This window comes from Fringilla coelebs (genome assembly GCF_963513975.1).
Source record: "Fringilla coelebs genome assembly, chromosome: 5".
Lineage (NCBI taxonomy): Eukaryota > Metazoa > Chordata > Aves > Passeriformes > Fringillidae > Fringilla > Fringilla coelebs.
In genome coordinates, this window is record NC_140033.1 from 1,339,061 (window position 1) to 1,366,238 (window position 27,178).

General features: G+C 54.6%; 2 protein-coding genes across 2 annotated transcripts; one reads left to right on the top strand and one right to left on the bottom strand.

The window, feature by feature from the left end:
- Window positions 1–1,007: 1,007 nt before the first annotated feature.
- ASB13 (ankyrin repeat and SOCS box containing 13) lies at window positions 1,008–19,557 on the top strand. The gene is made up of 6 exons (XM_084206086.1): window positions 1,008–1,107; window positions 4,790–4,977; window positions 7,490–7,640; window positions 10,203–10,337; window positions 12,039–12,230; window positions 15,857–19,557. Exons 1-6 carry the CDS (start codon window positions 1,065–1,067, stop codon window positions 15,982–15,984), a joined length of 837 nt encoding a protein of 278 aa, XP_084062212.1. The 5' UTR covers window positions 1,008–1,064; the 3' UTR covers window positions 15,985–19,557.
- A 6,621-nt stretch (window positions 19,558–26,178) lies between these two features.
- Window positions 26,179–26,628, bottom strand: LOC311153776 (calmodulin, striated muscle; the record flags this gene model as incomplete). Its single annotated transcript, XM_084205809.1, has 1 exon — window positions 26,179–26,628. The coding sequence occupies one exon, from the start codon at window positions 26,626–26,628 to the stop codon at window positions 26,179–26,181; it is 450 nt and encodes a 149-aa protein (XP_084061935.1).
- Between the last annotated feature and the right edge of the window lie 550 nt (window positions 26,629–27,178).

Below are 27,178 nucleotides of genomic sequence, written 5' to 3' on the forward strand. Positions count from 1 at the left end.
TCCAGTTCTCACTTGTCAGGATGAAGCAATTGTAGTTTTTATGGAATTATTGCCATAAACTTTCCAGCGCCATCATTTCAAACCAGTGCCCCTTTCCCCATCCCAGTACATCCGGTACCCCCGCTTCCCCATCCCAGTCCCCCTGTTCCCCATCCCAGTACGTCCAGTGCCCCCTGTTCCCCATCCCAGTCCCCCTGTTCCCTATCCCAGTATGTCCAGTACACCCTGTCCCCTATCCCAGTCCTCCCAGTACCCTGTTCTTCTATCCCATCCCCCCAGCCCAGTGCCCCCAGTACCCTGTTCCCCATCCCAGTCCCCCTGTCCCTCATCCCAGTGCCCCCAGTACCCTGTTCCCCATCCCAGTACCCCCTGTTCCCCATCCCAGTGCCCCCAGTACCCCTTTCCGCACCCCAGTCCCCCCATTCCTCTATCCCAGTACCCCCAGTACCCAATCCCCCCATCCCAGTTCCCCCGTTTCCCCATCCCAGTGCCCCCTATTCCCCATCGCAGTCCCCCCAGTACCCCATTCCCCATCCCAGTGCCCCTGTCCCCCCATCCCAGTGCCCCCTGTTCCCCATCCTAGTGCCCCGTTCCCCATCCCAGTACCCCATTCCCCATCCCAGTGCCCCCAGTACCCCATTCCCCATCCCAGTACCCCATTCCCCATCCCAGTACCCTGTTCCCCATCCCAGTGCCCCCTATTACCCCGTTCCCCATCCCAGTGCCCCATTCCCCATCCCAGTGCCCCCAGTACCCCATTCCCCATCCCAGTACCCCATTCCCCATCCCAGTACCCCATTCCCCATCCCAGTGCCCCCAGAACCCCATTCCCCATCCCAGTGCCCGCTGTTCCCCATCCCAGTGCCCCCAGTACCCCATTCCCCATCCCAGTGCCCGCTGTTCCCCATCCCAGTGCCCCCAGTCCCCCGTTCCCCATCCCGCTGTCCCCAGTGCGGCCCCGTAGTCCCCGCACTACAACTCCCGGCGTGCTCCGCGGCGGCCCGGCCAGCCCGGGAGGCCCCACACGGGACGAGGCCGCAGCGGCGGCTCCGCGGGGCCGGGCCATGGAGAGCCCCGGCAGCAGCGGCTCCCTGCGGGGCGACATCAGTGCGTGGGCACCGGGCCGGGCTGGGCACACCTCGGGGAACGGCTGGGGAAGGAGCTGGGAACGGAGCCGCGCCGGGGATAGACGGGAGCTGCGCGGAGCGGCGGGTTTGGGGGTTGCGGGATGGGCTCTGGGGCTCGCAGGGTGGTTTGGGGCTCGCACGGTGGGTTTGGTGGTTAGAGTGTGATTTTGGGTGTTGAAGGGTGCTTTGCGGGTTTAAGGATGGGTTTGAGGGATTGCGGGACGGTTTTGGGGGCTGCAGAACGGTGCTGGGGTTTAGAGTGTGATTTTGGGTGTTAGAGAGGGGTTTGGGGGTTAAAGGATGGGTTCTGGGGGTTGCAGGACGGTTTGGGGAGCGAGTGGCCTCTCACAAGGAAAGGGAGAAGAGGATGCTCTCGGGACGGCGTCAGGACACGGGAACGATCCTTGCTCCTCCCTAATTCCCGGGGAACGATCCTTGCTCCTCCCTAATTCCCGGGAACGATCCGTGCTCCTCAACAATTCCCCTCGTGCGGTGTTGTGGGGCTGTGGGATCGGGATGTTCCCACCTTGGAGCCGGGCCAGCGGCTGCTCCCGGGTCACCCCCGGGGCTCGTGTCCCGATTCCCGGGGCAGGGACGCCTCCCCCTGTCCCAGGCTGCTCCAGCCCCAGTGCCCAGCCTGGCCTGGGACACTGCAGGGATGCAGGGGCAGCCCCAGCTGCTCTGGCAATCCCAGCCCAGCCAGGAATTCCTCATTGCCAAGATCCCATCCATGCCTGCCCTCTGGCAGTGGGAGCCATTCCCTGGGTGCTGTCCCTGCAGGCCTTGTCCCCAGCCCCTCTGCAGCTCTCCATCCTCATTTGGATTTGCTTCTCCTGACAAAAAACCACAAGGAGCTCCAGGCAAGGAAAACCACCCTACCCAGGGATATTGGCAAAGGAATGAGGCTCTCCCAAATCAAGGGAAAAAATCCCTGGGAAAATGTTGGGACTCAGAATTCCTTTTTTTTTTTTTTAATGGGGCACCTACAATAACACAGGGAACTGTTTTTACTCAGGGCCACCTCCAAAGCAGTGCCCACCTGAGAGGAGGTGACATTGTCACCTCACAGTGCCAATGAGCCAGAACTGCCCCGTGCTGGGTGCCGAGCAAAGGTGCTGGAGGTTGCAACTTCTTTTTCCAGCTCCATGGACTTTTTGGGATGGGATGTTTTGAGTTGGGCTGAGTTTTCCTTGATCCCAGCTCTTTCTCCTTCCATTCCTGCAGGAACCCAGAGGGATTTTTCAGTTGGGCTGAGTTTTTCCTTGATGCCAGCTCTCCTTGTTCCTGCAGGAATCCAGAGTTTGGGAAGGGATTTTTGAGTTAAGCTGAGCTTCTCCTTGATCCCAGCTCTCCTTCCAGCCAGCCCATGTTCCTGCAGGAACCCAGAGGGACTTTTTGAGTTGGGCTTTTTTCATTGATCCCAGCTTTTTTTCATGTTCCTTCAGGAGTCCTGAGTTTGGGAAGGGATTTTTGAGTTGGGCTGAGTTTTTCCTTGGTCCCAGCTCTCCTTCCATCTAGCCCATGTTCCTGCAGGAATCCAGAATTTGGGAAGGGATTTTTTGAGATGGGCTGAGTTTTAGCTTGATCCCAGCTCTTTTTCCATGTTCCTGCAGGAATCCAGAGTTTGGGAAGGGATTTTTGAGTTAGGCTGAGTTTCTCCTTGATCCCAGCTCTTTTTCCATGTTCCTGCAGGAATCCAGAATTTGGGAAGGGATTTTTTGAGATGGGCTGAGTTTTAGCTTGATCCCAGCTCTTTTTCCATGCTTCTCCAGGAATCCAGAGTTTGGGAAGAGATTTTTAAGTTAGGCTGAGATTTTCTTTGATCCCAGCACTGTCTCCTTCCAGCCAGCCCACATTCCTGCAATAATCCAGAGGGGTTTTTGAGTTAGGCTGAGTTTTTCCTTGTTCCTAGCTCTCCTTCCATCCAGCCCATGTTCCTGCAGGAATTCAGAGTTTGGGAAGGGATTTTTTGAGGTGGGCTGAGTTTTTCCTTAATCCCAGCTCATGTTCCTGCAGGAATTCAGAGTTTGGGAAAGGATTTTTGAGTTGGGCTGAGTTTTTCCTTGATTCCAGCTCTTTTTCCATTGTTCCTGCAGGAATCTGGAGTTTGGGAAGGGATTTTTTGAGTTGGGCTGAGTTTTCCCTTGGTCCCAGCTCTCCTTCCATCCAGCCCATGTTCCTGCAGGAGTCCAGAGTTGGGCTGAGATTTTCCTTGATCCCAGCTTTTTCCATGCTCCTCCAGGAATCCAGATCTCCATGGAGCAATTTGGGCTGGAGGGGTTGGAAATCCACCTTGTTCCAACACCTTGCACCATCCCAGGCTGCTCCAAGCCTTCTCCAGCCCGACCTGGGACAATTCCAAGGATGGAAGAACCACATCTTCTCTGGGAATTCCATCCCAGCTCCTCCCTTCCCTCCCAGCCAGAAATTCCTGCCTGTGGGATGCCATTTTTCCCCACATCTACAATCTTACTGACAAACTTCCCCATGTTTTTATGTAGTTATTATGAAATTAATGTCAATTTTATGGAATTATTGCCATGGATTTTCCAGCTCCATCATATCAAACCAGAAGTTTCCCACTGGATTTATGGAATTTCATCCTCCTGCAGGGGCAACATTGGTATTTTCTCCCAAATTGGTACTGTCCCCAAAATGAATATTTTCTCCCAAATTGGTATTTTCAGGAGAAAAACATATATGAAAAATCCATATATGAAAAATCCTCTAATTCTCCCTTGGCAGGATGGAACAATTGTAGTTTTAATGGAATTATTGCCATGGGATTTTCCAGCTCCATCATTCAAACCAGAATGGATTTATGGAATTTCATCCTCCTGCAGGGGCAAAATTGGGCTTCTCCAAAATTGGTGTTTTCTCCCAAAATGGATATATTCTCCCAAAATGGATATATTCTCCCAAATTGGAATTTTCTCCCAAATGGATTTTTTCTCCCAGATTGCTATTTTCTCCCAAACTGGAATTTTCTCCTTAATGGATATATTCTCCCAAATTGGTATTTTTTCCCCAATGGATATTTTCTCCCAAGTGGATATATTCTCCCAAATTGCTGTTTTCTCCCAAATTGCTATATTCTCCCAAATTGGAATTTTCTCCCAAATTGCTATTTCCTCCCAAGTGGATATTTTCTCCAAAATTGGAATTTTCTCCCAAACTGGTATTTTCTCCCAAATGGATATTTTCTCCCCAAATGGATATATTCTCCCAAATTGGTGTTTCCTCCCGAATTGCCATTGCCTCCCGAATTGCCATTTCCTCCCGAATTGCCATTGCCTCCCGAATTGCCATTTCCTCCCGAATTGCCATTGCCTCCCGAATTGCCATTTCCTCCCGAATTGCCATTTCCTCCCAAATTGGTATTTTCTCCCAAAGGGATATTTTCTCCCAAATTGCCATTTTCTCCCAAATGGCCATTTCCTCCCAAGTTGGTATTTTCTCCCAAATTGCCATTTCCTCCCAAACTGGTCATTCCCAGGAGAACAACATGGATTTTTCCATCCCCGCAGAGACCAAGACCAGGGCGGATTTTTACATTACGAAGTGAACTCACTGCAGAATAGAAATGACCAAAAATACAATTTTACATTTTTTCCCCCCACAAAAAAAAAGGGATTTGCTAAACTCCCCCCCTTGTTTCCCAGGTTTCTGGGCGGACCGCACGCCGGTGCACGAGGCCGCCCGCAGAGGGGAGACGCAGCAGCTGCAGCAGCTGATCGAGAGCGGCGCCTGCGTCAACGCCGTCACCTACGACTCCATCACGCCCCTGCACGAGGCCAGCCTCAGGGGACAGGCTCAGTGCGTCAAACTGCTGCTGGATGCGGGGGCCCAGGTGTGCACCCCGCCCTGATCCTGCTGGGAACGCGCCTGCACGGGGCTGGGAGCTTGGGGGGCTCACCCGGGTCAGGCCTTTCCTCGGGGTCACCGTTTGTGACTGTGATCGCAGGGGTCCAGGGTGAGGGAGGAGAGGAGAAAGTTGACTCCATGTTCAGAAGGCTGGTTTATTATTTTATGATATATATTATATTAAAACTATGCTAAAAGAACAGAAGGAAGGATTTCATCAGAAGGCAGCTGAGAATAGAAAAAGAAGAATAACAAAGGTTTGTCTCTGAGACAGTCCGGACAGCTGGACTGTGCTTGGCCATTGATTAGAAACAACCCCATGAGCCCAATCCCAGCTCCACCTGTTGCATCCCACAATCATTGTTCACATTTTGTTCCTGAGGCCTCTCAGCTTCTCAGGAGAAAAGATCCTGGCCAAAGGATTTTTCATAAAATGTGTCTGTGACAGGAAATTCCTCCTGATCTCTCTATTTACCACCTTTTTCCATGAGGAAATTGTGCTGGTGTTCCCAGGGGTCCCAGGATGAGGGAAGAGATGAGAATCTGACTCCCTGTTCACAAGGCTGATCTATTATTTTATGATAGAAATTATGTTAAAATTGTACTAAAAGAACAGAAGAAAGGATTTCATCAGAAGGCTTGAAAGGAATAGGAAGAATGATCATAAAATCTTGTGACTGACCAGAGAGTCTGAGACAGCCAGACTGTGATTGGCCATGAATTAGAAATAATTACATGAGATCAATCCCAGCTCCACCTGTTGCATCCCACAGCAGCAGACAATCCTTGTTTGCATTTTGTTCCTGAGGCCTCTCAGCTTCTCAGGAGGAAAAATCCCAAGGAAAGAATTTTCCATTAAACATGTTGGTGACAGTCACCCCGTCAGATCTAGGGGGGAGATGGGGGGAGGCTCTGCATGGACTCAGCCTGGTTGTGGGGATTCAGTCCTAGAAGGTTCTGGAGGGTGTCCAGGGAATGGAGCTGGGAAGGCTCTGGAGAGGCTGAGGGGGCTGGGAAGGGGCTGAGCCTGGAGCAAAGGAGGCTCAGGGGGCCCTTGTGGCTCTGCACAAGTCCCTGCCAGGAGGGGACAGCCCTGCTTTAAACCTGCTTTTCCCTCCTTTTAACTTGTTTTTAAACCTGATTTTCCCCACTTTTAACCTACCTTTCCCTACTCTTCCCTACTTTCCCCTGCTTTTTTCTGCTTTTAACCTGCTTTTGACCTTCTTTTCCCTACCTGTAACCTCCTTTTCCCTGCTTTTAACCTGATTTTCCCCTGCTGTTCCCTACTTTTAACCTGCTTTACCACTTTTCCCTGCTTTCCCCTGCTTTTAACCTGCTTTCCCCTGCTTTTAACCTGCTTTCCCCTTCTTATAACTTGCTTTTCCTTGCTTTTAACCTGTTTTTAACCTCCTATTCCCTACTTTTAACCTCCTTTTAACCTGCTTTTTCCTTCTTTTAACCTGCTTTTCCCTGCTTTTCTCTACTTTTAACCTGCTTTTAACCTGCTTTCCCCTGCTTTTAACCTTTTTTTCCCTGCTTTTAACCTGTTTTTCTTGCATTTTCTCTGTTTTCCCCTATTTTTTTTAACCTGGTTTCCCCCATTTTTAACCTGCTTTTCCCCCTTTTATGACCTGTTTTTAACCTGTTTTCCCCTGTTTTTAACTTGTTTTCTCCTGTTTTTCCCCGTTTTCCCCCTTTTTTCCCTGTTTCCCCTGCTTTTTCCCATTTTCCTGTTTTGAACCTGTTTTTCCCCGTTTTCTCCTGTTTTTAACCTGGTTTTCCCTGTTTTCCCCCTTTTCCCCCCCTTTTTTCCCTGTTTATCCCATTTTCCTGTTTTTAACCTGTTTATCCCATTTTCCCCTGTTTATCCCATTTTCCCTTGTATATCCCCTGTTTTCCCCTGTATATCCCCTGTTTCCCCCTGTTTTTTACCTGGTTTTCCCCTGTTTTTTACCTGGTTTTCCCCTGTTTTTAACCTGGTTTTCCCTGGTTTCCCCCGTTTCCTCTTTTCCCTATTTCCCCCTTTTTTCCCCTTTTCCCCGTTTCCTCCCTTTTCCCCTCTTTTCCCCCCTTTTCCCCTGTTTTCCCCATTTCCCCCCTTTTTCCCCTGTTCCCCCTCTTTTCCCCCTTTCCCCCCGTTCCCCCCGTTCCCCCTGTTTCCCCTCGTTTCCCCCCGTTCCCCCCATTTTCCCCTGCTTTTCCCTGTTTTCCCCCGTTTCCTCTTTTCCCTATTTCCCCCTGTTTCTCCTGTTTCCCCCGTTCCCCCCATTTCCCCCGTTCCCCCCGTTCCCCCCATTTTCCCCTGTTTTCCCCTGTTCCCCCCTTTCCCCCTGTTCCCCCTGTTTCCCCCTTTCCCCCCTTTCCCCCATTCCCCCTGTTTTTCCCTGTTCCCCCCGTTCCCCCGTTCCCCCATTCCCCCCATTTCCCCCCATTCCCCCATTTCTCCCATTTTCCCCCCGTTTCCCCCGTTGTTCCCCCGTTCCGGGCCGTGTTGGCAGGTGGACGCGCGGAACATCGACGGCAGCACGCCGCTGTGCGACGCCTGCGCCTCGGGCAGCATCGAGTGCGTGCGCGTGCTGCTGTCGCACGGCGCCAAGGTCAACCCGCCGCTCTACACCGCCTCGCCGCTGCACGAGGCCTGCATGAACGGTAACCCCACGGAACCCGCCCTGGGCCCGCTGCCCGCGGCGCTCCCGGGCATTCCTGGAGAATTCCTGGGTTGTTCCAGGGCAGCTCCCAGGGCATTCCTGGAGAATTCCTGGGTTGTTCCAGGGCAGCTCCCAGGGCATTCCTGGAGAATTCCTGGGTTGTTCCAGGGCAGCTCCCGGGGCATTCCTGGAGAATTCCTGGGTCATTCCAGGGCAGCTCCCGGGTCATTCCAGGAGAATTCCTGGGTTATTCGAGGGCAGCTCCCGGGTCATTCCTGGAGAATTCCTGGGTTATTCCAGGGCAGCTCCTGGGTCATTCCTGGAGAATTCCAGGGTCCTTCCAGGGCAGCTCCCGGGTCATTCCTGGAGAATTCCAGGGTCCTTCCAGGGCAGCTCCCGGGTCATTCCTGGAGAATTCTTGGGTCATTCCAGGGCAGCTCCCGGGGCATTCCTGGAGAATTCCAGGGTCATTCCAGGGCAGCTCCCGGGTCATTCCTGGAGAATTCCAGGGTTATTCCAGGGCAGCTCCCAGGGCATTCCTGGAGAATTCCTGGGTTATTCCAGGGCAGCTCCTGGGCCATTCCAGGAGAATTCCTGGGTTATTCGAGGGCAGCTCCCAGGTTATTCCTGGAGAATTCCTGGGTTGTTCCAGAGCAGCTCCCGGGTCATTCCTGGAGAATTCCTGGGTTATTCCAGGGCAGCTCCCGGGTCATTCCTGGAGAATTCCTGGGTCATTCCAAGGCAGCTCCCAGGCCATTCCAGGAGAATTCCTGGGTTATTCCAGGGCAACTCCCGGGTCATTCCTGGAGAAATCCTGGGTTATTCCATGGTCATTCCATGGTCATTCCAGGGTCATTCCAGGGTCATTCCAGGGCAGCTCCCGGGTCATTCCTGGAGAATTCCAGGGTCGTTCCAGGGCAGCTCCCGGGTCATTCCTGGAGAATTCCAGGGTCGTTCCAGGGCAGCTCCCGGGTCATTCCTGGAGAATTCCAGGGCAGCTCCCGGGCCATTCCTGGGCTATTCCAGGGCAGCTCCCGGGTCATTCCCGGGTCATTCCTGGGTCATTTCAGGGTCATTCCAAGACAATTCCTATGTCATTCCTGGGCCATTCCAGGGCAGCTCTAGGGTTATTCAAGGGTCATTTCAGGGTCATTTCTGGGTAATTCCAGGACAATTCCAGGGCAGTTCCAGCGAAATCCCAGGGGCTTTCATTCCAGGAGCATTCAGGGCAATTCCAGGGTTATTCCAAGACAATTCCTGGGTCATTCCTGGGTCATTCCAGGGCAGCTCTAGGGTTATTCAAGGGTCATTTCAGGGTCATTCCTGGGTAATTCCAGGACAATTCCAGGGCAGTTCCAGGGCAGTTCCAGCGAAATTCCAGGCGCTTTCATTCCAGGAGCATTCAGGGCAATTCCAGGGTTATTTCAGGGCAATTCCAGGGCCATTCCTGGGTCATTCAGGGCAATTCCGGGGTCATTCCAGGCTAATTCCAGGGCAATTCCAGGGCAATCAATTCCAGAGCAATTCCAGGGGATTTAATTCCAGGAGAATTCCAGGGTCATTCCAGAGCTATTCCAGGGCAATTCCTGGGTCATTCCAAGGTCATTTCAGGTTCATTCCAAGAGAATTCCAGGGCCATTCAGGGATCATTCCAGGAGAATTCCAGGGTCATTCCAGGGCAGTTCCAGAGCAATTCCAGGGTTGTTCCAGGAGAATTCCAGGGCAATTCCTGGGCAATTCCAGGGTCATTCCAGGAGAATTCCAGGGCCATTCAAGGGCAATTCCAGGGTCATTCATTCCAGGGTCATTCCAGGACCATTCCAGGCAAATTCCAGGGCCATTCCAGGCAAATTCCACGGTCATTCCAAAGCAATTCCAGGGCAATTCCAGAGCAATTCCAGGGGCTTTCATTCCAGAGGCATTCAGGGCCGTTCCAGGGTTATCCCAGGGCAATTCCAGGATCATTCCAGAGTAATTCCAGGGTCATTCCAGGAGAATTCCAGGGTCATTCCAGAGCCATTCCAGGGCAATTCCTGGGTCATTCCAGGGCAGTTCCAGAGCAATTCCAGGGTTGTTCCAGGAGAATTCCAGGGTTATTCCAGGGCCATTCAAGGGCAATTCCAGGGTCATTCATTCCAGGGTCATTCCAGGACCATTCCAGGGTCATTCCAGGAGAATTCCAGGGCAATTCCTGGGTCATTCCAGGGTCACTCCATGGGTGTTTGTAGCTTGGACAAAAGCAGCAGAACTCTTCATGTGACCCCGCACTGGTCACGCTCTGCTGCTGCTCAGGGGCTGCCAGGTGGGAAGGGAGGGAAATCCCTGCAGGGATCCCTCTGATCCCAGTCTGATCCCATTTTTCCTTGCAGGGATCCCTCTGATCCCATTGCTGATCCCATTTTTCCCAGCAGAGTGGGAATTCCTGGTTTTCACTGCGAATTCCATCCCAGTGGGGTGGGAATTCCTGTTTTTCAGTGGGTATTCCTGGTTTTCCTTGGGAATTGCCGGTTTTCCTTGGGAGTTCCCAGTGTTCAGTGGGATTTCCCGGGTGTCCCTGTGGCAGGCAGCCCGGAGTGCGTGCAGCTCCTGATCGAGGTGGGGGCCAACCTGGAGGCCCACGACTGCCACTTCGGGACCCCCCTGCACGTGGCCTGTGCCCGGGAGCACCTGGACTGTGCCAAGCTGCTGCTCCAGGCAGGTACGGCCCGGATCCACCTGGGAGAGCCTCGGGAACCACCCTGGGAAACGGCTCCCTGCACACACCCTCTGCTCCCACTGCTGCTCCCACTGCTGCTCCCATTGCTGCTTCAATTCCTGCTCCCATTCCCAGTCCCATTTCTGTCCCTGCTTCTGATCCCTTTTTCCTTGGATAAATCCCCTTTTCCCTGGATAAATTCCCTTTTCCCTGGCTGGATTTCCTTTTCCCTGGATAAAACCCCTTTCTCCTGGCTAAATCTCCCTTTCCCTGGCTAAGTCTCCCTTTCCCTGGCTAAATCCCCTTTTCCTTGACTAAAATTCCTATTCCTGCCTGGATTCCCTTTTCCCTGCCTGGATCCCTTTGCTCTGTCTAAATCCCCTTTTCCCTGGCCAAATCCCCTTTTCCCTGGTTAAATCCCCTTTTCCTTGAGATAAATCCCCCTTTCCCACCTGCCTTTCCTTTCCCTGGCTAAATCCCCTTTTCCCACCTGGACTTCCTTTTCCCTGCCCAGATTCCCTTTTCCCTGGCTAAATTCCCTTTTCCCTGTCTGTATCCCCTTTTCCCTGCCTGTATCCCCTTTGTTCTGGCTAAATTCCCTTTTCCCTGGATAAATCCCCTTTTCCCACCTGCCTTTCCTTTCCCTGGCTGGGTCTGTCCCTTTCCCCCCTGCCTTTCCTCTCCCTGGCTGGGTCTATCCCTTTCCCCCCTGCCTTTCCTTTCCCTGGATAAATCCCCCTTTCAGCCCTGCCTTTCCTCTCCCTGGCTGGATCTATCCCTGTCCCCCCTGCCTTCGCTCTCCCTGGATCTATCCCTGTCCCCCCTGCCTTTCCTCTCCCTGGCTGGGTTTATCCCTGTCCCCCCTGCCTTTCCTCTCCCTGGCTGGGTTTATCCCTGTCCCCCCTGCCTTTCCTCTCCCTGGACAAATCCCCTTTTCCCCCTGCCTTTGCTCTCCCTGGCTGGGTCTATCCCTGTCCCCCCTGCCTTTCCTTTCCCTGGATAAATCCCCCTTTCCCTCCTGCCTTTGCTCTCCCTGGCTGGATGTATCCCCTGTCCCATCTGCCTTTCCTCTCCCTGGATCTATCCCTGTCCCCCCTGCCTTTCCTCTCCCTGGCTGGGTCTATCCCTTTCCCCCTGCCTTTCCTTTCCCTGGACAAATCCCCTTTTTCCCCTGCCTTTCCTTTCCCTGGACAAATCCCCTTTTCCCCTGCCTTTGCTCTCCCTGGCTGGGTTTATCCCTTTTTCCCCCTTCCCTTTGCTCTCCCTGGCTGGGTCTATCCCTTTCCCCCCTGCCTTTGCTCTCCCTGGACAAATCCCCTTTCCCCCCTGCCTTTGCTCTCCCTGGCTGGGTCTATCCCTGTCCCCCCTGCCTTTGCTCTCCCTGGCTGGGTCTATCCCTGTCCCCCTTCCCTTTGCTCTCCCTGGCTGGGTTTATCCCTTTTCCCCCTTCCCTTTGCTCTCCCTGGCTGGGTCTATCCCTGTCCCCCCTGCCTTTGCTCTCCCTGGCTGGGTCTATCCCTGTCCCCCTTCCCTTTGCTCTCCCTGGCTGGGTTTATCCCTTTTCCCCCTTCCCTTTGCTCTCCCTGGCTGGGTTTATCCCTTTTCCCCCTTCCCTTTGCTCTCCCTGGCTGGGTCTATCCCTGTCCCCCTGCCTTTGCTCTCCCTGGCTGGGTCTATCCCCGTCCCTCCGCTCCCCGTGTGCAGGAGCCAACGTGAACGCTGCCAAGCTGCACGAGACGGCGCTGCACCACGCGGCCAAGGTGAGGAACGTGGACCTGGTGGAGCTGCTGGTGGAGTTCGGGGGCAACATCTACGCCCGGGACAACCGGGGCAAGAAACCCTCGGATTACACCTGGAGCAGCAGCCCCACGGCCAAGTGCTTCGAGTTCTATGAGAGTGAGTGGGGAATGCCCTTTTGCTTGGGAATTGGGCCATCAGATCCCCTTTGTCCTGGGAATTGGGCCATCAAATCCCCTTTTTGTTGGGAATCCAGCCATCAAATCCCCTTTGTCCTGGGAATTTGGCCATCAAACCCCCTTTTGATTGGGAATTTGGCCATCAAACCCCCTTTTGATTGGGAATTTGGCCATCAAACTCCCTTTTGATTGGGAATTCGGTCATCAAAAATCCCTTTTTTATTGGGAATTCGGTCATCAAATCCCCTTTTGATTGGGAATTGGGTCATCAAATCCCCTTTTAATTGGGAATTTGGCCACCAAATCCCCTTTCTGATCCCATTTTTATCCTGTTTTTTTCCCATTTGTGATTCTGTTTTATCCTGTTTATGATCCCATTTTTATCCCGTTTCTGATCTCGTTTTTATTCTCTTTCTGATCCCATGTTCCTGTTCTGATCCCATTTTCCCATTTCTGTCTCATTTCTGATCCCATTTCTGATCCCACGTTCCCCTTTCTGATCCCATTTCTAACCCCACATTCCCCTGTCTGACCCCACATTCTGATTTCCAACCCTGCATTCCCCTGTCTGATCCCACATTCCTATTTCCAACCCCACATTCCCATGTCCGATCCCACATTCCCCTTTCTGACCCCACACTTCCGTTTCCAACCCCACATTCCCATGTCTCACCCCCCATTCCCATTCCTGACCCCACACTCCCCTGTCTGACCCCATTCCCATTCCCACACCCACTCCCCTGCCTGACCCCCCATTCACTCCCCGGTCTGACCCCACATTCCCATTCCTGACCCCACACTCCTCTGTCTGACCCCATTCCTGTTCCCACCCCACACTCCCCGGTCTGACCACATTTCCCGTTTCCAATCCCCCATTCCTATTCCAACCCCACACTCCCCTGTCTGACCCACACTCCCCTGTCTGACCCCCCCAATCCCATTCCTGACCCCACACTCCCCTGTCTGACCCCACATTCCCATTTCCAATCCCCCATTCCCATTCCCACCCCCCATTCCTGTTTCCAATCCCCCATTCCCGTTCCCACCCCACACTCCTCTCTCTGACCCCACATTCACTCCGCTGTCCCACCCCACACTCCTCTGTCTGACCCCATTCCCATTTCCCACCCCACATTCCCCTGTCTGACCCCACATTCACTCCCCGGTCTGACCCCATCCCCATTCCCCCATTCCCTCCCCTGTCTGACCCGCCATTCCCATTTCCAATCCCCCATTCCCATTCCCACCCCACATTCCCGTTTCCAATCCCCCATTCCCGTTTCCCACCCCCCATTCCCATTCCCCCCCTCCCTCCCCGCTCTGCCCCCATCCCCATTCCCATTCCCCGCTCTGCCCCCATCCCCATTTCCCCCCTCCCTCCCCGCTCTGCCCCCATCCCCATTCCCATTCCCCGCTCTGCCCCCATCCCCATTTCCCCCCTCCCTCCTGCTCTGCCCCCATTCCCATTCCCATTTCCCCCCTCCCTCCCCGCTCTGCCCCCATTCCCATTTCCCCCTCCCTCCCCGCTCTGCCCCCATTTCCATTCCCATTCCCATTCCCATTTCCCCCCTCCCTCCCGCTCTGCCCCCATTCCCATTCCCATTCCCATTTCCCCCCTCCCTCCCGCTCTGCCCCCATTCCCATTCCCATTCCCATTTCCCCCGCTCCCTCCCCGCTCTGCCCCCATTCCCATTCCCATTCCCATTCCCATTCCCATTTCCCCCCTCCCTCCTGCTCTGCCCCCATCCCCATTCCCATTCCCATTCCCATTTCCCCCCTCCCTCCCTGCTCTGCCCCCATCCCCATTCCCATTCCCCCCTCTGCCCCCATTCCCATTCCCATTTCCCCCTCCCTCCCCGCTCTGCCCCCATCCCCATTCCCATTCCCATTTCCATCCCCATTCCCATTCCCATTTCCCCCCTCCCTCCCGCTCTGCCCCCATTCCCATTCCCATTCCCATTTCCCCCCTCCCTCCCCGCTCTGCCCCCATTCCCATTCCCATTCCCATTCCCATTTCCCCACTCCCTCCCCGCTCTGCCCCCATCCCCATTCCCATTCCCCGCTCTGCCCCCATTCCCATTTTCCCCCCTCCCTCCCGCTCTGCCCCCATTCCCATTCCCATTCCCATTTCCCCACTCCCTCCCCGCTCTGCCCCCATTCCCATTTCCCCACTCCCTCCCCGCTCTGCCCCCATTCCCATTCCCATTTCCCCCCTCCCTCCCGCTCTGCCCCCATTCCCATTCCCATTCCCCGCTCTGCCCCCATCCCCATTTCCCCCCTCCCTCCTGCTCTGCCCCCATTCCCATTCCCATTTCCCCCCTCCCTCCCCGCTCTGCCCCCATTCCCATTCCCATTCCCCGCTCTGCCCCCATCCCCATTTCCCCCCTCCCTCTCGCTCTGCCCCCATTCCCATTCCCATTTCCCCCCTCCCTCCCGCTCTGCCCCCATTCCCATTCCCATTCCCATTCCCATTCCCTGCTCCCTCCCCGCTCTGTCCCCATCCCCATTCCCATTCCCCCCTCTGCCCCCATTCCCATTCCCATTTCCCCCTCCCTCCCCGCTCTGCCCCCATTCCCATTCCCATTTCCCCCCTCCCTCCCCGCTCTGCCCCCATCCCCATTCCCATTTCCCCCTCCCTCCCCGCTCTGCCCCCATTTCCATTCCCATTCCCCCCCTCCCTCCCCGCTCTGCCCCCATTCCCATTCCCATTCCCATTTCCCCCCTCCCTCCCCGCTCTGCCCCCATCCCCATTCCCATTCCCATTCCCATTCCCATTCCCATTCCCATTTCCCCACTCCCTCCCCGCTCTGCCCCCATTCCCATTCCCATTCCCATTCCCATTCCCATTTCCCCGCTCCCTCCCCACTCTGCCCCCATTCCCATTCCCATTCCCCCCTCTGCCCCCATTCCCATTCCCATTTCCCCCTCCCTCCCTGCTCTGCCCCCATTTCCATTCCCATTTCCATTCCCATTTCCATTCCCATTCCCATTCCCATTCCCATTCCCATTCCCATTCCCATTCCCATTCCCATTCCCATTTCCCCCCTCCCTCCCCGTTCTGCCCCCATCCCCATCCCCATTCCCATTCCCATTCCCATTCCCATTCCCATTCCCATTTCCCCCCTCCCTCCCCGCTCTGCCCCATTCCCATTCCCATCCCCATTCCCATTCCCCGCTCTGCCCCCATTCCCATTCCCATTCCCTGCTCCCTCCCCACTCTGCCCCCATCCCCATTCCCATTCCCCCCTCTGCCCCCATTCCCATTCCCATTTCCCCCTCCCTCCCCGCTCTGCCCCCATTCCCATTTCCCCACTCCCTCCCCGCTTTGCCCCCATCCCCATTCCCATTCCCCGCTCTGCCCCCATTCCCATTTTCCCCCCTCCCTCCCGCTCTGCCCCCATTCCCATTCCCATTCCCATTCCCATTCCCATTCCCATTCCCATTCCCATTTCCCCCCTCCCTCCCCGCTCTGCCCCCATTCCCATTCCCCCCTCTGCCCCCATTCCCATTCCCATTTCCCCATTCCCATTCCCTGCTCTGCCCCCATCCCCATCCCCGTTCCCGTTCCCGCTCCCTCCCGTGTCCCGGTGTCCCGGTGTCCCGCAGAGACCCCTCTGAGCCTGGCGCAGCTGTGCCGCGTGGCGGTGCGCAGGGCCGCGGGCCAGCGCGGGCTGGCGCGGCTGGCGCAGCTGCAGCTGCCGCCGCGGCTGATCCAGTACCTGTGCTACAACTGAGGGGCCGCGGACGGCCCGCGCTGCCCGGAGCGCCTCTGCTCTGCTACCTCCCCAACCCTTCTCAGTTAACGTCAGGCACTGCTGTAAATAGGATTGGTCGGGAATTCCTCTTTCCTGTGAGTTTTCTTGGAATTTCCCTGGTGGAATTCTAGCCTCTCCCGGGTGGGATTGCCTGATTTGCCTGGATTTCCTCTGTGGGATCCGGCCGGGGGGGAGAGAAATGGGATAACTGTGGAGTGGGAATCATTCCAGCGGGGAATCCCGTGCTCTGGAGCAGCTCTGATCCCATTTTGATCCCATTTTTCCCTGCACAGACCCCTCTGATCCCATTTTGATCCCATTTTTCCCTGCACAGACCCCTCTGATCCCATTTTGATCCCATTTTTCACATTTTTATCCTGTTTTTCCCATTTTGATCCCATTTTTCCCTGCACAGACCCCTCTGATCCCATTTCTGATCCCAGTTTTCCCGTTTTTATCCCACTTTTCCCTGCAGGGATCATCCATCCCCTTTTGGATGATCCAGCCTGGAATGACCCAGGAGCCCTTTCCCTGTGGGCTGCAGTGGGGCTGGGAAGGGAAATCCTTGGATTTCCAAGTCCTTGGATGTGGATGGGATCCCACCCTTGGGAATAACTCCAGTGACAGCTGCAAGCCCTGCTGGGGGCAGATCAATTCCCTCTTCATTCATTCATTCATTCATTCATTCATTCATTCATTCATTCATTCATTCATTCATTCCCCAAATTAACAATTCCCTAAATGAATTCCCTGAATGAACCAGCTCAGGGCTCATTAGAGGCACTGCAGCCCGTTCATTCAGGGAATTTTTAGGGTTTTCCAGGAGCATCCAGAGGCTATGGATCAACACCAGGAATGAGGAGAGGCCAGGCTGGGATTGGCTGTGCCCCATTCCCAGTCCCATTCCCACTCCCAATCCAATTCCCATTCCCAGTCTCACTCTAGTCCCATTCCATTCCTAGTCCTGTTCCCAGTCCCATTCCCAATCCCATTCCCAGTCCCAGTCCCAGTCCCATTCCGAGTCCCATTCCCAATCCCAGGCCCAGTCCCATTCCCAATCCCATTCCCAATCCCAGTCCCAGTCCCAGTCCCAGTCCCAGTCCCAGTCCCATTCCCAATCCCAGTCCCATTCCCAAACCCATTCCCATTCCCAATCCCATTCCCAGTCCCATTCCCAGTCCCGCTCCCATTCCCAATCCCATTTCCAGTCCCATTCCCATTCCCAATCCCATTCCCAATCCCAGTCCCAATCCCAGTCCCATTGCCAATTCCATCCCTTCCCAATCCCAGTCCCATTCCCAATCCCAGTCCCAATCCTATTCCCCTGGAAGTTTGGGGATTTTGGGATTGATTTTCCCCCTTTGGAGCTCTTTTCCCAGTGCCAGGTTGGGATTGGGATTCCAGGGATTGGGATTGGGATTCCAGGCCTGAATCCCAGCTGGAATTCCTTGGGCACCTGGGGCTTTGTCCTTGGATGTCTGAGCTGGGATTCTCCTCCCCTTCCAGGTTTTCCATTTTTCCCAATAATCCTGGAAAATCCCAGAGCTTCCCCACAAGAACAAATCCCTCCCAAAATCCTGGAATCCACTTGAGATCCAGGCTGGGAATGCTGAGCTGGAGATGAATGCACTTTATGGGGTTTTAGTTGCATTTTCCATTTTATTTATTCCTCCCTTCCCCTTTTTATCCTGAAAATCCCAAACCCTGCTGTTCTCATCCCGAGTTTTGGGCTGGGATTCCCAGAAATGTGAAATTGTAGAAGCTCAGGGAAGCCCCAGAGGGGATTTTTGTGGGATTCATCCCTGGGAATGGCAGGAAAAAGGTTTTGTGGGACAGTTTAGGGATCCCAAATCCCTTTTTAGGGATCCCAAATCCCTTTTTAGGGTTCCTAGATCCCTTTTTAGGGATCCCAAATCCCTTTTTGGGTGATTTTTCCAGTCCTGCCCATGCTGGTGCAGTAATGGAGTTACCAAATCCAAGTTTCCCTTGGAAAAGCAGAAAGATTCCTTGGAGAGCCAACAGGAAATTCCCCCAATCCTGTGGATTCCATCTTCATCTTCCCTGATCTTGGAGCCTTCCTGGGGAATCCCAAAGTTTGGGGCTTTTTATTGCAAATCCATCAGAGGAATTCCTGCTGCTGGGATCTGGGAGAGCTTCAGGCACCCTCCTGGGATTCCAGCTTGGAAAACTGGGAATGACATTTGGGCTGTGGCCACTCCTGATCCAGGAATTGCTGGGAATAATCCCATTTATTCCATTTATCCCATTTATTCCATTATTTATCCCATTTATTCCATTAATCCCATTTATTCCATTTTTTATCCCATTTATCCCATTAATCCCATTTATTCCATTTATTCCAATTCCAAGCCAATCCCAGTTTCTTTGATCCCAGCTGGAATTTTTGGGGATCTTCCCTGGGTTTTTAGGAGCAGCTGCATCTCCTGTGGATCTCCTCTGGATCAAGGTTTGGGATGAAAACCTTGGAGAATCCAAGGACCCCAAATCCCTCTTGGATCCCAGGGCCTGGGGTTCTTCCCTAGGATTTGTAGGATTTGGGGATTTCTGGGAATGCCAGAAGCAGCTGAATAATAATGGGAATATTATTGGAATAAATATGGAATAATTTGGAATAATATTGGGAATAATAATGGGAATAAACTCCTGGACTGTTGATTTTTTGGGTCACTTTGGGACAATCCCTTCACCCTTTATTCCCAACTCCAGGCCTGGATCCATCCCAAATGCCCTTCCCAGACTTCCCAAATTCCAAACCCAGCTGGAAAATTTGGGATAATTCCTCTTCCCTGGGGGTTTCCTGTGCATCCAGCAGGGCAGGGAATGATCCAGAATAATCCCTGACAGTTCCAGCTGGGAACAGGGATTTGCCTCCATCCCTGGAAATCTTTGGGTTTGGAATGAGGGGGAAAAAACTCCCAGGAGTTCTCCTGAGCTTTGCATCCCTCGGATCCTCGGGAATGGGACGGGAGCAAAGCTGGGATTGTGTCCCACCTCTGGCTTTGGGAATAAACCCACCCAAACACCCCAAATCCAGAGGATTTTCCTGAGTCTTTCCACGCCCTCTTCACTCTTCCCTCCTTTTCCTGGGAAAATCCAGGGCAATCCTGCAGAGCTTTTTGGTGCCCATCCCAAATTTTGGGTGGATTTGGGGAGTCTGGAGAAAACCCCTGGAGCGCCAGGCCGTGGTTTTAACCCCAAAATCGACATTTTCCAACCTCAAACCCCACGGATTTCTTGGGATTTCTGGAAAACTGGATGAATCCTTGGGTTTTCCCACCCCTTTTGCACGTCACAAAATCCTTGGATCCTAAAAAACCCCAAACTCCCTCACTTGGAGATGGATCCTGAGCTTTTGGTGGTGCCCTAAAACCAAGATCCCGGATTTTCCTTGGATTCTGGCACTTGGGAAGTGCTGGAAAAGGGAAGAACTCTTCAGTGCTGGAATTTGGGCACCTGGAATTTATTCCTGATTAAAGGGAATCGGGGAAGGGTTTGAGGTTATTCCTGATTAAAATTCACTCTGCAAAAGTCTCACCCGCGTCCGGCTCTTGTGGGATCTGCCCTGGAATTCTCTTCCTGCAGCAGCCTCATCCCAAATTCCAGGGCTGGGAGAGCTGGGGGTGCTCACCTGGAGGAGGGAAGGCTCCAGGGAGAGCTTCCAGCACATTCCAGGGGCTCCAGGAGAGCTGCAGAGGGACTGGGGACAAGGCCTGCAGGGACAGCACCCAGGGAATGGCTCCCACTGCCAGAGGGCAGGCATGGATGGGATCTTGGCAATGAGGAATTCCTGGCTGGGCTGGGATTGCCAGAGCAGCTGGGGCTGCCCCTGCACCCCTGGAGTGTCCCAGGCCAGGCTGGAGCACCCTGGCATCGGGAATTGTCCCTGTCCTGGGAATGGGGCTGCAGTTGGAGGATCCTGAAGGTCCCAAACCATTCCATGATTCCATAACCCCCCCCCACAACGTTCATTCCCTTCCCAAAATCTTTCACTTCTTGTTTCCCATGGAAGAAAGGCTGGGACTGGGGAATCTTCCCAGAGAAATCCTGACCTCTGGAAGGAATCAGAAGCTGGAAACATCCCAAAGAAACTGGGAGGAAAACGATGCTGGGGAAAACCGGGATAATCCCTTTTTTCCCCTAAGGAATGCTCTCCCGCCGATTTCCTCAGCCAGCCCTTGGCCCGGAGCCGGCTGGGATGGGGAAGAGCCGCCCGGGGGTTTTGGAGGAGGAATTTTGGGGAGGAATTGTGGGTCAGATTCCACAATTCCCACAAACCCCCCTCGCACGCGGGCGGGATTGGGATGCGGGAGCCGCTTCCCGGCGCTTGGCGGAGCTGCTCCCCCCTGGAAAAGCTCCGGAACTGCGGGACGGGAATTCCCGAGCAGCAGGGTCTGCCCAGCCCCGCTCATCCCAAATCCCGGCAAATCCCGGGGAATTCTGCTCCCCCGGACCGGGACCGCGAACCCCAAATTCCCTTCGATCCCTCAAAGCCCCGTCCCCAACACCGGCCCCGCTAATCCTGGAGCTGGGAATTCGGGATTCATCTTTGGGTTTTTGGGAACCACAAATCGCCCCCCGAGAGTTCAGTTCCCACCTCCAGACTCCAATTGTCCCGGTCTCAAAAAGACTCGGAATTCCCAGATCTGCAATAAAATCCCCTCTGCTCTCGGCTCAGCGCAGGCGCTTTTTTAAGGAGAAAAGCGGGAATTTCGGGAAAGACTTGGATTGGGAGGGAAGGGGGAGCACGGGCTGAAAATCGGGGAAAACGGGGAAATGATTCCTTCTTTTCAGCTTTGCCGGGGCCCTTTTATTTTGGGGGATTTCTTCTTCCCAGAGCTGATTTGAGATTAGTTGGGGAATTCCAGGTGGGTTTTTAATCGAGGAAAAAAGTGGAGCTGGGAATGGCGGGTGTGGGAATTTTAATTGTCGATCCCCGGGGTTGTTTTCTGGAGCAGCAGCCCCATCCTCGGGCTTATCCCGGAGGAAAAAAAGAGGGAGAAGATTCCCAAACTCCCGCCGGGCTGGGCCGTGGTGACGCGGGGCTGAGCTCATGCTCCCAGAAATTCCCGGTTGTTAAAATTCCCGACAGCTCCAGGGGGCTGGAAAGCCGAGCGGCTCCGCTTGCCCTTGGCTGCGGAGTCAATTCATTTATAAGACACTTAACCCCTGCAGGGATTCCCGGCAGGAATTTGGGGACTTTTGAGAGGGTTTTCCTTGGAGTTCACCCCCTGCGGGGCGCTGGTCGGCACCCTCCGGAACCTGCTGGATTTGGGACCTTTCCCGATGTTCCCAAAGCGCTTCAGGCGCCTCCAAACTCCTTTTCCAGATTAATTAATTAATTAATTAATAATTCCCTCCCAGCCAGGCGGGCTGGAGCCGCCGCTGCCCATCCTGGGCTGCTGGAATTCATTCCCTGCTTGGAATTTTGGATTTCACGCTCCCCATTCCCTCGGGACTGATCCCCCGGGGAATATTTTGGGAATTGGAGTTGGGGAAAGCCCTGGGCAGCGAAGGGGAGAGGAGCCCTGTGGAATGTGGAGGCAGCTGGGGGAGCCCAAGGCCGCGGCAGAATCCCTCGGGATTCACCTCGGGAATGCCGGGGAATGGGCTGGGGGGGCTGGGGAGGCTCCTCCCTGGGGGGACACCGGGATTGTCTCGTCCCAAAGCCTTGTCCTTGTCCCCTGGTCCCACTGGTCCCTTCTCCTTGTCCCACTCCTCTCCTGCTCCCAAACCCCAAGGCTTGTCTTCATCTCCTTGTCCCCTGGTCCCTTCTCCTGATCCAGCTTTTCTCCATCTCTTGCTCCATCTCTGTTTTTCCTTGTCCCCTGGTCCCTTCTCCTGGTGCCACTTGTCCCCATCTCCTGCTTTTTCAGGTCCCCTTTTTCTCCTGTTCCCATTTATCCCCAGCCCAAAGTCTCGTCCTTGTCCCCTTGTCCCTCCTCCTGATCCAGCTTTTCTCCCCCTCTTGCTTCCACTTTTCCTTGTCCCCTGGTCCCTTCTCCTGGTGCCCCTTGTCCCCATCTCCTGTTTTCTTCAGGTCCCTTTTTTCATCCCATTCTCCTCCTGTTCCCTTTTATCCCCAGCCCAAAGTCTCATCCTTGTCCTCTCTCCTAATCCCAAATGTCCTTGTCCCCATGTCCCTTCTCCTGATCCAGCTTGTCCCCATCTCCAGCTCACACTTTTCTTTGTCCCCTGGTTCCTCCTCCTGGTGCCACTTGTCCCCATCTCCTGCTTTTTCAGGTCTCCTTTTCTTGTCCCCTTTTTCTCCTGTTCCCATTTATCCCCAGCCCAAAGTCTCGTCCTTGTCCCCTTGTCCCTCCTCCTGATCCAGCTTTTCTCCACCTCTTGCTCCCACTTTTCCTTGTCCCCTCTCTTGTCCCCATCTCCTGTTTTTTTCATTTTCTCCTTTCACAAATTACCCAAAAGTGGAAAACCAGGGAGGAAAATCCCTTTAGAACAGGTTGAACAGACCCCCCTGGAGAGTGGAACCATTTCTTTATTCCATGTTTTGGTCACATTTTCCCCTCTCCCTGCTCTTCCTGTCCCCAATTCCTGGTCCCTCCTGTCCCCTCCCTTGTCCCCAGCTCTGCTCTCCCTTATTTCCCTCTCCTCATCCCATTTGTCCCCTCTCCTTCTCCCCATTCCCATTTCCCTGTCCTGCTCATTCCCTCTCCTCAGCCCCAGAATTCCATGAGGGATTAATGCCAAAAACACAAATTTGGAGATAAACCCAACCCCTCCAGCCCCAAAATCAGGGATTTTCCCCCAAAGCTTTCCCCATCTGGTACAACCTCAGCCTCAGGGTTGGAGCTGGCACCAAATTTTTCCCTTCTCCACCACTTTGGCCATCCCTGGATGTTGTTTCCCACATTTCCCCCTGCCTGATTTTGGGATGATTTGTGTGGCCTTTTCACTTCTCCAGCAGACAGGATTTTCTCCTTCCACAAACAACCCAAAAGTGGAAAACCAGGGCGAGAAATCCCTTTAAAACAGGTCACAAAAGCACCCCAGGGAAACAGAACCATTTCTTTTTTTCCAAAGCAAACCTTGGAAAAACGAGTTTATAAACGGATTTTTGGGCTTTGTTTCCCTCCCCCCGTGCAGAACCTGTTGATTTCCCAGCCCCTCACCCCACCAGCCTGGAGCAATCCTGCTTCCCCAGCCGTTTTTCCAGACTTTTCTCTGGCAGCTGGACGTGGAGGGGCCTCCTGTTCCCGCAGACATTTCCCAGGCACCACGTCATGTTTGCTCGGGGGCAGAGTGATTGCTGGGGAGGGGCAGGGAGCCACGGACCCAGAGGGTTGGAAAGGGGAAAAATGGGGAAAACTGGGGGAAAAAAAATCCTGCTTTTGCTTTGGGAAAACCTTGGGAGGTGTCGGTGCTGTTTTCCCAAATTGAAGGAATGTGTTTTTAACGCCTCGTTGTTGAAACGGGATGGAAACATCTCAAGCTGCTGAAATGAAAGGGAATGGGGAGAATTTGGGATTGATTCCACAGGGCTGGAGCAAACATCTCCGGTCCTTTAGGATGGAGGATGCTGGGGGGGTTCCTGAGCTGCTTTTTTTCCTTAAAAGTTCAATTTTAGGGGAAAAAGAGTGTCCAGGTGAGCAGGGAAAGGGGAGCAATGGGGGCAGAGCTGGATCTGTGATTCTGGGTGGTCCTGGAGCCGTCGGTGGATTTTTTTTTGGAAAATACCAGGAGAAGTGGGGGGAGATTGTCTGTGGTGGAGGTGGGAGCAGCTGGATCCAGGAGATTTCCCCTCCAGTCCCATCCCAAGGGATTCCCCCCAGTCCCATCCCATTCCAGGTGATCCACATGTCCCACCCTAAATCCACCCCAGGTCCCATCCCAGGGGTTCCTCATGGTCCATTCCACGGATCCCCCGCCTGCCATTCCCTGTGCTCCCATCCCAGATCCCATCCCAGGTTATCCCCACTCCAGATCCCACCCTGGATGATCCCACATGACCCCTGTCCCAAATCCCCCACCAGATGAACCTCCAGGATCCATTCCAGATTATCCCTGACTCCAGATGATCTCCCAGATCCCATCCCAGGGATCCCTACCCCATGGCCTGGCTTAGATGATCCTCCAGGACCCGTCCCAGGTGATTCCTGTCCCAGTTCCCAGATCAGATGATCCCACAGGACCCATCCCAGGTGATCCCTATCCCAAATCCCACACTGGATGATCCTCCAGGATCCATTCCAGATTATCCCTAGCTCTGGATGATCTCCCAGATCCCATCCCAGGTGATTCCTATCCCAGCCTGTTCCCAGTTCCTATCCCAGCTGATCCCTGCCCCAGATTCCACACCAGTTGCTCTTCCAGGATCCATTCCAGGTGACCCCTATCCCAAATCCCACACTGGACGAACCCCCAGGTCCAGCCCCAGGTGATTCCTATTCCACATCCCATCCTTCAGTCCCATCCCTGGGTGCAGGGAACATCCTGACCAAGCTTTAGGGTGGAAAATCGGGATGTGGAGGGATCAGGGAGAGAGCAGGGATCCTCCAAACTCCCCAGGCTCCAAGTGCATCCCCTGGACCTCGATTAATTTCATTATTAACCGACACCAGATGCAATTCCATTGTTCGTGGATCTGCCAGGCTGGATCCTGCAATTCCATCAGCTCCTTCTCCTCCAGAGGGACACTTTGGGGATGAAAACCTGGATTTGGGAAGCAAAATCCCCTCCTTTTCCTGCTGAAAAAAATGGGACCACCCTGTCCATCCATGTGTCCATCCCAAGGGATGCTGGTGGGAATTTTCCACTGCTCTCCCGAGCACCAAATTCAGGGAAAACTGGGAAAACATGGATGGACTTCCTCCGTTGTTGATGGAGCTGCTGGGTTGGGATCCAGGCTCCCGTTCAGGATCGTCAGGAAAAACCATCCTGGGATAAGTGGAAAAAACACTCCAGAAATTAAACAACCCAAAAATAGAAGGAGAAAAAAAGGTCAGGCCTAAAAATACCAGGATCAGTTTGGAGTTGGATCCTGTCATGAAATAAATAATCCGGGTTTGTGGGGAGGACTAGACTAATTTTAGCCATTCATTACCACAGCCCGGCGTGACCCTGGACATTTTTCCGGCTGGATTTTGCTGGATTTGGGGATTTTGGGGCCGGACTTTGCCCCGCTCCCATGCTGGGAGTGCGAGGGGGAAGGTGCTGGGAGCCAGCGTGGGTGTGCTGGGCTCTGCCAGGACCCGCCCGGTTTTCCCGGGAAAACAACTGGGATTGCCAAAGTTCCCAGCCCCAGGGACGGGCTGGAGCCGGGGCTGGAGCCCGAAGGTCCCCACGGAGCACTCGGCCCCGTTTGCTCGTTAGCAACGCAGCATTAATTAGAGCCATTAAAATGAATTTTGCTTGCAATTCCTCTGTGGAGGGAATGATCCCATCCCAGGATTCCCCCTCGTTGTGGGGAAAGTGAGTCCCAGTGAGTCTGGGAAAGGTGAATCCTGCTCTGCTCGGCTTTGGGATGGGGATTAGGGATAAATCCAGTTTTTCCTAGGTTAGAAGGGGGAAAAGGAACCCTGAGATCCTGGGGGTGGAGACAGATCCCAAAAGTGATGAGATTTGGGATGGGGATGGGCACATCCTGGTCTTCCCAGCTTTTTGGGAAGAGGGATGGAATGGGGAGAGGATGGAGATGAGGAGGGGTTTGAGCCTGACCAGGATGATTTCAGGGAACATTTTTCAGCAAGGATCCCAAGGAGAAGCTGAATGAAGCAGCCACCAGGATGTGGGGGGACTTTTTTATTGGACTCGGGGATGTCAGGGAATTTTCAGTGGCCTCTGGAATATCTACAGACACGAGACATCCCATGGGGACCCCAAACCCATCTGCATCCCCCATCTGATGCAGACGCCGGTTGGTGACGCTCCAACTGGGATAAGAGAGGATTTTTCCAGCCTGGAGAAGGTGGGAGGGGATGGAGGGGCTGGGGGAGAACCACCACAACCTCTGTTCCCTATGGGAAAGAAAAAAAGAAGGAAAAATTAAAAAAAAACAAAAGAAAGGCACCACAAAAATCGATTTTTCCAACCCCCAACACGAGGAGGGAGAGCCAAGATTTGGGGATTTTCCGTGGACGCTGCATCCCAGGGAGTTACCTGCGGAGCGGAGCCGGGGGTGGCCGACGGGGGCCGTCACTTCTCCGTCATCATCCTCACGAACTCCTCGTAGTTGACCTGCCCGTCGTTGTTGCAGTCGGCCTCCTTGATCATCTCGTCCACCTCCTCGTCCGTCAGCTTCTCGCCCAGGTTGGTCATGACGTGCCGCAGCTCCGCCGCGCTGATGTAGCCGTTGCCGTCCTTGTCGAAGACGCGGAACGCCTCCCGGATCTCCTCCTCGCTGTCCGTGTCCCGCATCTTCCTGGCCATCAGCGACAGGAACTCGGGGAAGTCGATGGTGCCGCTGCCGTCGGCGTCCACCTCGCCCACCATGTCCTGCAGCTCGGCCTCGGTGGGGTTCTGGCCCAGCGAGCGCATGACGGTGCCCAGCTCCCGGGTGGTGATGCAGCCGTCGCCGTCGCGGTCGAAGAGGGAGAAAGCCTCCTTGAACTCGGCGATCTTCTCCTCCGACAGCCGCTCGGCCATGGTGCTCCCCGCCGGCACGCGGCTCTGCCCCGGCACGCCGCGGCGAGGCACCGAGGAGGAGGAGGAGGAGGAGGAGATGGAGCCTCCTCCCTCCCGCTGCCTCTCCCTGCACCGGCAGCAGCTGGAGGAGGAGGCAGGAATGGGAGTGGATCCAGAAGGTTTGGGAGCTGGGGAAGAAGAGTCACCCAACCCCCTTGGGCCACCCTGGCTCTCGTCCCGCTGCTCCCACGGTGGCGTTCAGATCCCAGCCAAGCCCTAATCAGGGATTTGGGCTGTGGCTCCGGGGTTTCGGGGGCAGGCGGCAGTGGGGGTGACACACGCGATTTCCCCTGTTTCAGGGAAATTTTGGAGAGGATTGGGGCTGCACAAAGGAGCTGTAGAGCCCCCCCCAGTCTCCCCAGCCCCAGGCGGTGCTGGCAGCACATCAAAGGCGCTGAGGGAGGATCCCCGTGCAGGTCCTGGCAGATCCCGGCTGTTCGGGGCTGCCGGGGCCCTGAGTCACCTCCGGGGCCTCCTCCGGGGTTGGATCCAGGGTGGTGACGTGGGGCTG

Excerpts from the sequence above, each read along its gene's own strand:
- ASB13 (XM_084206086.1), top strand. The coding sequence starts at position 1,065 with ATGGAGAGCCCCGGCAGCAGCGGCTCCCTGCGGGGCGACATCA. Across the intron at positions 4,978-7,489 it reads TGCTGGATGCGGGGGCCCAG|GTGGACGCGCGGAACATCGA; the intron begins GTGTGCACCCCG and ends CCGTGTTGGCAG. Across the intron at positions 12,231-15,856 it reads GTGCTTCGAGTTCTATGAGA|AGACCCCTCTGAGCCTGGCG; the intron begins GTGAGTGGGGAA and ends GGTGTCCCGCAG.